Consider the following 13,195-nt stretch of genomic DNA (forward strand, 5'->3'; position numbering starts at 1 on the left):
AGTTGTTCTTGTCAAGCTTTTCAGTGATAATCTGTGAAAGAGAATCAGATGCCATTACACAATACTGCAAAAAATTCTGTCACTGCAAAGAACACAACTTCAGCCTCACAAAGGCTAATCTGCAAAATTGACGAAAGTGGTATTTGACCACACAGTCACTTTCTAGTGACGATTTTGCATGTCAAGATTGTGGGACAGAAGGAATGAGTCTCACTTGTAGCTTTCTTACTTGCACAATGGGGGAATACACACAAAGGTGGAGGTTGAAAACAGTTTTCCTCTTCTTAGTTGTGTAAGCCAAAAAGAACTCAAGTACATAGAAATAGAAGAACCCTATATATGGGTCTCAAACCAAACTCAACTAACTAAGGAGGCATACTAACTAAGACACGAACTAGAGTAGATAAGGATAGCTGTCATCTAGCTATTATTCATGGGTGGTATACCAACCACATCTGCAACTGACAAGTCGGTGACATAAATGCACAACGGTCACCCTGGCATATCACGAGTGGAGCTCGATATCTCAACATGTAACACCTTGCATGCTCTCTCAGTCCATAGCTGATGATCCCTATTCTGATCATTTGTCAGATTTCTTTCATGCATTTCAGGTTTAGTCTCATCACATGTATATAAGTCCCAATAACCTCTGCCAACCAAAAAATTCTTCATACGGAACTTCCATAAAGTAAATTTTTGTTGTCCAACTTTTCTCTCACAATTTGAGTGATATTGTTAGTGCCTTAAACATTTTCCATAGTTGCAGCTTAGGTATTCAATGATGTATACAACGTGTAAGTATCTGACTCCTTTTCCTACAGTAGTTCAGGACCAGTTTCCTACTTTTCACGACATTTTTCTGCAATTCAGGGCAGTTTTTCTAACAACTTGCTTGCTGTAAACCGTATTCCAACAATGAAAAAACACAGTCAACTAAGCATAAACCAAGCTCAAATTAGTTCAAAACATTCTATGGTTGTGGCAAAACATCCCAGCACAATAAACTATGTCCATATAAGTATCAATGTTTGTATTGTATGCAAGTAGCAGTACCAAATACAACCAGCCCACTGCTATAATCAGCAGTATTTTCTCTATTAAAACAAGAGTATTTAGACCTCAAAACAGCCCCAAAGCATCTCATTCAGTTTCCACTCTATGCACGAGTTGATACATGTCCAATCAATTAGAATATATTACATGTATGTCAAGTGAAGATGATAGGTATCCTTCCTGCAGACAATAACCACTCAATATCTTTCTATAACCAGCAATAAATGAGTCCAAACTTTGAACTTTCAGCACTCACAATATCCCAAAAAGCATCTACCACTTCAATGGTATGATCCATGCATTTGTCACTAGTAAATAAGCATCACAGATACTTCCACCCTATAGGTATATTCTTTCCAAACTCAGGACAGCAATCAGTTCACTGTTTCCAACCTGGAAATAAGCTCCAAAACTGAGCATTTAACACTCCAATATCATGCTCAAATACATGATAATAAGGGCATATATATTGTTAGGAAGAAAGCCACCAGTGCTTAGAATCACTTGCTATTTAGTGCAATAAACAACTAGTCTGCACAGGTTTGTGTTGAATATATCAAAATCTCTGAGAAATTTTAAAAAATTTTATTATGCAAAGTTGTAGACCACGTCGAAATGGTCAAGAATTGTTGGCCATTTCTCCAAAAACCATTTCTGTAGCAAGATATAGCTTTTGCAAAAAAAAAGGCCTGTAGGCACAGTCTCCTTTGATTACGTTATCTTCATATCTGATGTCTTGATGTCAAATGGCCACGACCAAGACTTTAGGCTTCAAGCGTTCAAGCTCTAATACCATGTTGGAAGAGAGGGAGAGAGACAGAGTGGAGGAGAAGATGAGTCTTAGCTCATTGTTATTCTTCTTCTATTATTCTTCCATCATACGAACTAAAAGAGACTTACACACATAGGTATGACTAACCAAGACTAACTATGGTTAAGTCACTGACTACACTGACTTATTGCATGTCACACACGTGTAAAGTTGTATCCAGCTAATGTCGGTCACACACATAAAGATAGACTGACTGAAGAGTAATAGGAGCTTGATATTCTAACAAGCACATAGAAGACAAGAAAGTCAATTAGGTCTAATAATCTAGATGGCTCCTGATTTGAAGGCTTAACTAATCTCATGTCCAACCCTAAATTGAGCTCATAGAAGACAAGAAAGGCCTATAATATCTGATGACCAAGATTTCCCTTCATTTTTAAGGCTTGGCCAACCTTAAAGCCTTCAAATATGATGGAAGAGATACATATATTCCTGCTTCTTACCTTACTTGCCCCAAACTTGCATGGAATGAACTTCTTTTGAGGGGAAGTATTCCCCCTCACTACAAGATGTAGACCTTATAGCGACGTTCAAAGCGACGAAAATACAAACAACAAAATCTGCCCCCGTCGTCGCAAAAAGTGTCGTTATTGACGATGCCATAGAATCGTCGCTATATGCGTCGCTATATACGTCGCATTTGCGACGTATATAGCGACGGTTACAGAGAATTTGGGACGCTTATAGCGACGACAATAGCGATGCGTGCAGTAAATTTGCGACGCAAATAGCGACGGTAACAAAGAAAAAAAAATTTGTGGTAGGGCAGCAAGCCTGCCACATATAGCACTGTGTGCTGTATGGGAGCCATACAAAATAGTTTCTGCACTGCTGCATACAAAGCGTTTGCAAACAAAAAGAATGTGTACTGAAATCATAAAACTGATAGATGAAATAAATACATGATATCGCATAAAATGCGATTGGTACAATCATAAAACAATATCACTAATACATAGAAAATATCTACATAGATCGGGCGACTAAAAACTAAAGGTATGTGAGCTCTAAGGATCCAAGGGCGAGCTACAAATCCTCGTCCCCCGAAAGCTCTTCCCGCTGCAAAGGAGCATCAAACGGATTCTGCAGAAAAAGAAACAATACATCAATCCGCCATACAATAATGCATTCAAATATCTCATGGTAACTACGGACAAGAAAGATGAGTGACTTACTGGGCCGCCGCGTCTATACAATCGGTCGATCAATGCATTGAGACCGTGCCTCTCTGCATATCGAGTCTCAAGGCCTTGCGGATCGCGATTTGTAATGGAGTGCTGCAAAGAAAACAAAATGCTAACTGTTAGAAACATGATTGTCAGTACAAAGAATATCTCAAAAAAACAAATAAGCAAAACAAAAGAGAAACTTACAAAGTCCTCCAAATATGTCCTGTGGCCGCCACTCCCAAGATGATGTACCGATCCGGCCTCGATTCGTGCCCTCGTCGCCTCCCGCTGACTCCAACGTCTTGGCGAATTTGTAGCCTCCTCCCTCAGTCGGCGCCAGTCGTCTGCATCTAACCACTCGGGCTTTGGAGCCCCACTCTTGATTGCCTTGCGTGCGTCGGATCGTCTATGTGACATGTATGCACGCATGCAATCCATCATCCAGCCCGTAGAGAATCTATCCACTGCGGCTGGCACCGGGAACTCCTCGTGCAAGGATGCTACTACATACTCCTTGCTCCCCTCCGGTACGTTCCTCCAATGATCCAGGACGTTGTGCCGAAAAACTTGTTGGCACAACTCCCTCATGCGAGCCATCACCCTCCTCCCCTCATCATTCATGATGATGGCTCCTGACCTGCCATCCACTAGGTATCCATAACCCCTAGGAGTATGCCTTGTATGGGCCCTCTCCCATCTCCGTCCACGCTCCTGGGCATATCCAGGAGACCCCTGTACATCCTGTGTACCGACGGGGGTACCCTCTCCTGGAGTGCCACTCAAAGGGGTGCCACCAAAGGGGGTGCCACCAAAAGGAGTGCCACCAAAAGGCGTGCCATCTACCGACGGCTGCGCAAAAGCTGGAGTAACTGGAGTGGACATCCCCACAGGTGTGACAAATCCTGGAGGTGACCGAGCTCCAGCTGAACGACGAGACGGAGACACCGCGTCCGTGTCTCCACAACAGCACCCCCCTGATCCTCCTGCAGTCGTAGTCCCTCCCTCTGGCCCAAGTCACGAGCGTCGAGATCGTCTGCTCGATGCTGAAGCATCTGATTGCGCTGAAGCTGATCTAGCAGAGCGCCCTAACGAAGAACGAGACAGCTCCTGATCTGCCATCTCTCTGAATCTCGCGAGCTGATCTGGAGACATGCGTGCCATCATCTCCTGAAACTCCTCGTCGCTCATCCCTCGACTCATCCTGAAAATGTCGATACCTGCACAGATAAAAAATAATGTTAGAATAATCAATTTAAACTATACAAAGCACATTAATATAAATCATTTTTGAAAAATCCCTCTTAAAATGCATATCTTATCTACCTTTATGGAAGATCTAAATAACGAATTGAGTAATACAATTCTCCAAGAATGAAGTATTCTATGGTCCCATGTTAATCTCCTGACACAACTCTGCATACACTGGAAGGTCGATAGACATGTCACCACAAAAGAATGAGTCTGCCTCGTTCTCAACAAATTCTACGACTTCTGTATTTCCATCATTGTTAGCCGATGCGAGCTCCAAGCTTGCGGTGGCCTCCACCCCTTGTAATTTCGATCCCTCTATTTGCATATTTTCTTTATCTATGCCTAGAACATCGCTTTGATCGTATACTCTCGCACCTCGAGGAGTTGAAGGTATAACATACCACCATCGAGGTTGTTGGGGATTTGGATAGAAGATTACATGTTCACAAACACTTACAAAGTGGCTTCAAACCATTGTGACATAAACCATGTCGTATTACAATTAGCAAGCAAATGACTATTTGTACCTGTTCACAATGGGCCGACAACACAAAGGTGTCGCGCAAATCCATCCATTTTTTTCGGAATCTATTTCGAGAAATCCAGATGGACCTCGTCGAACTGTTGCGCCAGCTCCTCCAAGTACCACTTTGAACCACTGCACATCGAATACTATCATGGAGAAGCTACGGTAATCCACCACAATAATACTTTGCAAGTTCCCAAAATACTCCATCTCATCCACAACCGTGTTCGGATCCGTTGCTCGTCACCGGCTCTCTTGCTCAAACCTTGCCATGACACCACAGTCCATTGTGGAGCGCATTTGGTCAATACGCTCCACCCGAAAATGCCGTCCGCGCGACCACACTGCACTATATATTTTGTACTGCACATTGAAACACTCAAATTAGATGTAGCAAGCAAATTTAGATATGACACATTCTAAACCCCTCATTACCTTTGGACTACATCCCCTCGAGAACTCCCACTCCTCCATTGAGACCTCTGTCCCTTCGCTGGATGCTGCGGTCAAGGCTCCATGCAACCATCGTGTTGACATAAACCGCGGCATCTCCTCCATGCCTTCGGGATATCGAATCGGTCGGTGACGCGTACTGCGTCGGAATTCAGCTCGCGCTTCCTCTCGATCTTGCCTTGCAATCTGGTACTTGGCGAGCCACGTCTCCATGGAGGCATGGTGCAACATACAAAAGCGATTCACCTTCTCTTCCATTGAGGCATCCATTCTTTTTTCTACCCCATTTCCAACCACCACATCTCCAGTCAGCCTGTCATCGTCCATAGCATTTCATTGTCTGGTTCCACCGTTGGTAGCCATTGTGAGATATGCACTAACGCCTCCGACACCAACCAACCTTCCGCCATGCTACCTTCCGGACGAGCTCGTTGTCGCACAAAGCCTTTCAGGGTTTTCATGAAGCTCTCCAAGAAGAACATCCATCGCGTATGGACAGGTCCAGTAATCTCCACTTCGTCCACAAGATGCACAAGAAGGTGAACTTGTATTGTGAGCATGCTAGTGGGCAGGTATTTCTCAAAGAGACAGACCGTCTCAACTGCTCCCCGCCTTGTGAATTCAATAGAGGACGTCTTAATCTCTTTCTGTGAGATCCATTGCACCAAAGTCGACAACTTGTAAATGGCCCCGCGAATTTCTGGAGTTAGGCATCCCGCGATCGCGATCGGTAGGACAAACTGCCACAAATGAGAAAGCATTAAGAATAATGGTCACTTTTCAAATTTCAAAATGTCCACGCTAATTAAAATCCATTCTGTTCACAAACCTGACATATCTTATGCCAATCATGGGATTTTAGCCCAGACATTTGGTCATCTTTAGAAAATGTGGACCTGAGAGAACGCATCATACCCGTCGGAGTGCAGATAGACTTGATTACTTGCTTCACAATGCGCTCTTCTTTGGTAGAAAAAAGCGCCTCCATCTTACCTACCTCCTTTAAATCCATTCGTGACCCTATAGTGTCTCTCTTTCCTGTGATGTGGTCCCATAGCAAGCTGCCCACATTTTTGAAAATATGCATGGGATCCAACAAGTGGTTGACCTGTAAGTGGGTCCAATATGGCAACTCGTAGAAAACTGAGAACCGTCGCATTCCATTTGGATGTGATTCCGGGTTTACCATTTTCAGCTCGTACCAGCTTGCAGCGTTCATACGTGTTGGAGGTCGTCCAAGAAAACCTTCCCTGAGCTCATGATCCTCCGGCAAGAAAGCGGCGTGTCCTTGATATACCATCTTCTTCATGGTTCGTGACCTTCGGGAGTCTAACTGTGGCCCACACAATGAACATGCATGATAACCTGAGGTAACGAGACCTGCAAGGCGATCCACGACCTAGTGAATACTTGATTGAATGAAATAAAATATAGATATTACGAGCGAGAACAAAGGTCTGCTCACCTGAGCACTCTCCCAATCCCGAAAAGTCATGCATCGTCCACATGAGAATGGCTCGAATGTTGGCTGACCGCCGACCATCGCGCCTGCTCATATCTTGCACCGTGACCCCCTCCTCCCACAAAATCTGAAGCTCATTGACTAATGGACGAAGATACACGTCCATATTTTTTACTTTGTAGCGGCCCGGGACGAGCAAGCTAAGGATGAGATGTCCTTTCTTTGTAGAAAGCCATGGAGGAATGTTGTAGTTGACAAGCACTATAGGCCACACACTGTAAGAAGTCGAGCGCAGACTGAATGGGTTCACACCATCCATGGCGAGACCCAGCCGAAGATTCCTTGGCTCTCGCGCAAAGCTTGGGATGGTAGAGTCAATGTGGCTCCATGCGCGCGAATCTGCTGATATTCATTGCACTCCATCCGTGGACCTATTTTGCACATGCCACGTTGTCAAGCTTGCCATGGCAGACGTGCGAAACATGTGGTTTATGCGGGGGATGAGCGGAAAGTGTCTGAGGACTTTTTGAGGGATGGTCAGCCCTTGCAAGTCTTGTCGATACCTGTGAGCACCACACTTTGGACATGTCTCCATAGTTTCGTATTCATCTCGAAACAATATGCAGTCGTTGATACATGCATGGATGTTATTGTAGTCCATGCCAAGCTTCCGTAAAACATGTCATGCATCATCACGAGACTCGAGCATGGTGTTTGCAGGTGGCAATATATGATATTTCAATAACCTGAAAAAATCATAAAACACCTTGAAAAATCCATCCATGTTTGCAATAATACTATTTATAAAAAAAACAATGAAGTCTGTGTGCAAGGTACCTGAATAACTCAGTCACACTCGTGTCGCTCCAACCGTATTTTGCTTGCACACTTAAGAGTGCAAGCAATGTCTTCAACCGAGATACTCGGCACCCATCATATAATGGTATGGATGCTTCCTCTCTAAGCGGGTCAGATGTCTCAACATCCATGGGAATCAATGCATCGATCATTGCCTCCATCTCAAGCTCCAAGATTGTAGGCAAGTCGGGAAGGTTGTCTGTCTCCTCTGGCATTGATGGTATAGATGGGCCTTGCGAGTGGTTGATTGGCTCCTGCAATCCATCCATCGCACGTCCACGAACTCTTCTAATTGGCCGCAAAGGGTGCACTCCCCCTTGGGTCGAGACATCACCCCCCTAGATACAAAATTTGCAAACAAGACCCAATCTTATTGTGTATGGTTTTCAATTAGCTTGAGAGTACAATGCATGAAAAATGCTAACTTCAAATTACCGTTTGCTGAAAATCTGCAATCGCCTGATCAATGATCTCAAATTGAAACTCGCCAAATCGTCGTACGTGTTCTATAGACAATCGACGTTTTCGTCTAATTGTCAACTTGCATTGAGAGCAAGGACATGGGACACGATGATTAAGATACGACTCGCGGTCTTGAACAATAAGACCTTCTTCGTTTGCCATCTTATCTACATTACAGCAAACGAGGCTTAAATGGATAGCTTTATGGAGATGTACATCAAGTTGCAAGTTGACCATAAACCTTGCATTGTATATAGTAGTCAAGAGATTTTCTGATGTTATATCTCGGCCTTGTATCATGGTCAACGATTTGTTTGTCCCGGTAGATAATTTTTTGTTATATCTCGGCTTTGAGTATAAGTAATCCATTTTAAAATTAATGCGCGCCATCTATGAAATTTTATAACTATAGTAATAAAATTTATTTCAATCAATTCTACTCATAGTCATAAGACCTGAGAGAAATTATCCTATACTCAATTTAAGGGTTTCTTCTTCTATAACAATAATTTTGGGTTCATTTTGATGAAGTACGTGGCCGTATGCAAAGCACATTGCATACCATTATCAATAAGTATATTATCTTAAATTTCCTTCCCCTCCCTCTCCCTCTCTTTCTCTCCCTCTCCCTCTCTTCCTCTCTTTCTCTCACCCTCTCCCTCTCCCTCTCGTTCTCTTTCTCTCCCTCTCTCATTTCCTCCCTCCCCCTCCCTCTCCCTCTCCATCTCCCTCCCTCTTTCTCCCTCTCCCTCTCCCTCCCTCCCTCTCCCTCCCCCTACCTCTTTCTCTCCCTCTCTCATTTCCTCCCTCTCCCTCTCCCTCTCCCTCTCTTTCTCTTTTTCTCCCTCTCCCTCTCTATCTCTCTTTCTCTCTCATTTCCTAAACAAGCAAAAAATAAAGTGATTTAAACATCCTCCAAGCAAAAGGAAGAGGGAGAGATACAATGCACTCTCCCTCTCTTTCTCTTTCTATCCCTCTCATTTCCTTCCCCTTCCTCTCCCTCTCACTCTCTTTCTCTCTCATTTCCTCTCCTAAACAAGCAAAAAATAAAGTGATTCAAACATTAAACAAGCAAAAGGGAGAGGGAGGGAGAGAGAGAATGCACTCTCCCTCCTTCTCCCTCTCTTTCTCTTTCTCTCCCTCTCCTATTTCCTCCCCCTCCCTCTCCCTCTCCCTCTATTTCTCTTTCTCTTTCTTTCTCTTTCTCTTTCCTTCCCTCTCCCTCTCCCTATCCCTCTCTTTCTCTCTTACTCTCTCGTTTCCTCTCCTAAACAAGCAAAAAAGAAAGTAATTCAAACATTAAACAAGCAAAAGGGAGAGAGAGAGAGAGAGAATGCACTCTCCCTCTCTTTCTCTCCCTCTCCCTCTCCCTCTCTTTCTCTCTCTCTCTTTCTCTCTCTCCCTCTCCCTCTCCCTCTCCTTCTCTTTCATTTCCTCTCCTAAACAAACAAAAGAGAACGATTTAAACCTTCAACAAGTAAAAGAAAGAGAGAGGGAGACTCACCAATGAGATATGGCGAGCGTGGGCGGCTTCTCTTTGCAACGAGGGCTCCTCCTCTCCTTCGCGAACAACGGCGGTGGCGGCGGCGGCGGCAAGTCTCTTCCTCTTCTTCTCTCACAAAGCCTTAGCTCTCTCCCTCGCTCTCTCCCTCGCTCTTGCTCTCGCTCTCAAAAGGCGAAGAAAAGAAAATGAAAATGGCGCTCTGGTTTCGGCCGCGCTTTTTTTCCCTGCGGCGTCGCTATTTGCGACGCCAATAGCGACGCCTATAGCGACGCCGATATCCGCCGTCGCTAATCGGCGTCGCTAATTGCCCAATTCCTTGTAGTGCCTCATTCAGAATTGACTTGTAGTTAGGAACATTTGGGTGAAAACAGACCCTTTACATTTTTCAAGGAAACAAGCCCAACTTATGCTCTAGATGAATGCTAATGCTACCAATTATTCAATAACTTAACATAAAGTTGTGTCAAAAGCCATGGGGAAAGTTGCCAACAAAAGAATCACTTGGGAGTGCCATATGTTGTCGACATGAAAAGGACTAAGGAGTGTTATCATAGTCCAAGTCTAGGCTTTAGCATGACTCAATGATGAATCATGAGAGTATGGCGTACCTAGCCTCGAGGATGAGTTATCAAGTCTTTGGAAAAGTCGGTCAGTAGGGTTTCTCTTTCTTGAACTTTTCTTGGTGATGTAGGAAGCTATGCTTTGTTTTTCGTATATGATCATAACATGTGTATTAAAACAACAACAAGATTATATGGTCCGATGTGTCCATGTATAAACCGACCTCTTTTTCTATTAATACTAGTAGTGTTCACAAAAATTGAGGTTTAATATAAAGTGAATTGCAAAATGTAAACAAAAACTTTTAAAATTGAAAGAAAAAGGTCTAAAACCTCGAACTTTAAAAAAAAATTAGTTACAAAAAAGACAAATGCATGTAATTTGATTCAAAAATCTCTGTAAAATTTTAGTTAGAGTTTTTTGTATTTGCTACCAAAAATGTTTTTCGTGAACACCGATTAATACTATACACTTTGTTAAGTAGTCTGCGTTGATAACGACAATATTGATTGTGACGCTGTATCATTGAAGTTGTAATTTATTAGTGTAACGAGGAAGATGTATATTATTTTATTTTTGCACGACTTCGTGATGCACGACAAAGAGGGATAGTCCGTGTCACAGTGGTACAAAGTTCACCGGCGCATGGATGAGCGGACGAGGCTGCCGGCGGCTAGAATTTTGGCGTTAGTGAAAGGACGATTGGATCAGAGCGGACGATCGAAGGCTGCCGGCGATTGGATCGGAGCGGACGATCAGGATGTACGTCTGATCCTACGACGAGCTGGCTGCTTGTATAAAATGCCACCACGCCCTGGTAATTATATGGAGTAGTAGCTGGGTATTCAAGTGCTAATTCATTGCTCATCAGCCTCGTCTAATATACAAACCTTAGTAGCACCCGAAGCTATATTAGGAGCAGTGTTTGGAGGCACGGCAGGACGACGTATAAGCTTCAGCTGCAGGGCGTAAGGTACGTTAGGATATTCGACTCAGTGTAAAAATTATACCATACCCATCCGACGAAATAATTAGCTGCTACAGCAGCTTGTGTGCTCCAGGTACGCATATAATTAAAAGATATTAGGTGGTCATCATGGAGGCCGGGGCCGCCGGGATCAGAGGGCTTTCCGCTGCGGTGATCGCAATCGTGATGGGCGTGATGCTGCTGTGGGTGGGGCACGTGGCGCGGGTGCAGGCGAGCGATCCGGAGGCCACGCAGGACTTCGTGGTGCCAGCGGGGGCGAACGCGTCGGACGTGGACGGGAGCTTCTTCACGTTCACGGGCTTCCGGGACAACTACAATAGCAGCAGCTGGTGGGCTTCTCTGTTCAACGGCACCACCAGCAACTACAGCAGCAGCAGCGCCTCCACGTTCGTGAAACCCTCGAAGGCGTTCGTGAGCGAGTTCCCGGCGCTGTCCGGGCTGGGCGTGTCGGCGGCCCTGCTGGACTTCCCGGCAGCCTCCCAGAACCCGCCCCATACGCACCCGCGCGCCACCGAGCTGCTCTTCGTGCTGGAAGGGTGCCTCCAGGTGGGCTTTGTCGACACCTCCAACAAGCTGTACATGCAGAAGCAGCTGCAGAAGGGGGACCTGTTCGTCTTTCCCAAGGGCCTGGTGCACTTCCAGTACAACCCCAGCTCCACCTCCTCCGCTCGCGCCCTCGCCTCTTTCTCCTCCTCCAACCCTGGGACGGTGTCCCTCCCTTCCACGCTCTTCAACTCCTCCATCCCGGCCTCCGTCCTCGCCCAGGCTTTCCAGGTCTCCGGTTCCACCATCTCCCTGCTGCAGGCCCCATTCCAGTCCGTGCACATCCAGGGCTAGGTCGTTTTCGTTTCCAATAACCGTCGACATCCAATAACCTTGCTTGCGTTCTTGGAGTGGCCTCCTCGGATATACAATCTTAGATCACAATCCATGATCACGTGGAGCTATTGCTATCTTTTTTGGTGGGCATTTATGAAAACCTAAAACTTGCACACGACACAATGTCAGAACGATGCGTGCCAATAACATAATCCTGTGATGCATACTAATAACGCAATGTGAGGACGTGTACCAAGGAGACCCTCTTTGACGTGCACAATCAAGATATTAAGGAGCATTGGTAAGGGTGTTGTAACTTAGTGCTTTGCTTAGTTGACTCGGACTTAGATATAACACTCAAGAGTATCTTGCAACAAACTACAAAGATTCAAGGGAATTCACAAAGCTAGGATCAAGACAAGAGTCTATCGTTAACAAACTCACTTAGCCTCTTTGTCCCTCACTTAGTGGTCGAGTTCAACTAACACATCTCATGTCTCTCAAAGTGCTTTTGCACGGCTATAAAGGTCTTAAGTAATAGTGACGTGAGGTCTCTAACACATAACTTTTCAAAGTCACTTCAAGCAATTTGTCCCAAATTACTCGACCCTTCAAGCATGTGTCATCACATCCAAGCGAGACCATCACATAGGATTAGTGAAACCGCAAGGTTCAATGAACATGTCCTTTTCACACAAGTCTCCAAGAGGAAGCACTAAGAAAAATCCTTACAGATGATGCCCCAAGAAGTCTAGCATTAAGTGAACCAGTATAACACTAATTTTTAACATGAAATCTTGACTTGTAAGTACCAAGAAGATTCATGGCCATCATGATTTATTATCCACTGCTTTTTATTCCTTCTTCCAAATCTCACCTTAACTTCATACTCATCAATCTTCTCAACTCTAAATTCAAATGTTTTCCTTTACAACCCTCACTACAACAAAAAGGCCTCTTAGACGCACTTTTAGACACAATTTTTGAATTGAGAGAAAATCTTATGGGCTGCGGGTGCGTCTATAAGCCCGTCTATTTGTGCGTATAGCATTTCGTGTCTATAGTCGCATGTAAAAGGAAATCCACATGCACCAATAGATGCGCTTTAGACGCGTATATACACGCATCAATAAACGCGCATACGAAAACCAAAATTGTTATTTATTTAAATTTTTTAATGCGTCTACATGGAAAATTAGACGGGCACATAGACAAGTGTATAGATGTGCTTTTACATGCACCAATAGACACGAA

General features: G+C 44.4%; 1 protein-coding gene across 1 annotated transcript; it reads left to right on the forward strand.

Annotated features, from left to right (window-relative positions):
- The first annotated feature begins 11,025 nt into the window (after positions 1-11,025).
- LOC148022140 (germin-like protein 9-3) lies at positions 11,026-11,959 on the forward strand. Its single transcript, XM_087696809.1, has one exon. It carries the CDS (start codon positions 11,231-11,233, stop codon positions 11,957-11,959), a length of 729 nt encoding a protein of 242 aa, XP_087552935.1. The 5' UTR covers positions 11,026-11,230.
- Positions 11,960-13,195: the final 1,236 nt, after the last annotated feature.

The sequence above is a fragment of the Lygodium microphyllum genome, chromosome 17 (genome assembly GCF_053477565.2).
Source record: "Lygodium microphyllum isolate KBCC chromosome 17, Lygodium_microphyllum_v1.1.10, whole genome shotgun sequence".
Taxonomy (NCBI): Eukaryota; Viridiplantae; Streptophyta; class Polypodiopsida; order Schizaeales; family Lygodiaceae; genus Lygodium; species Lygodium microphyllum.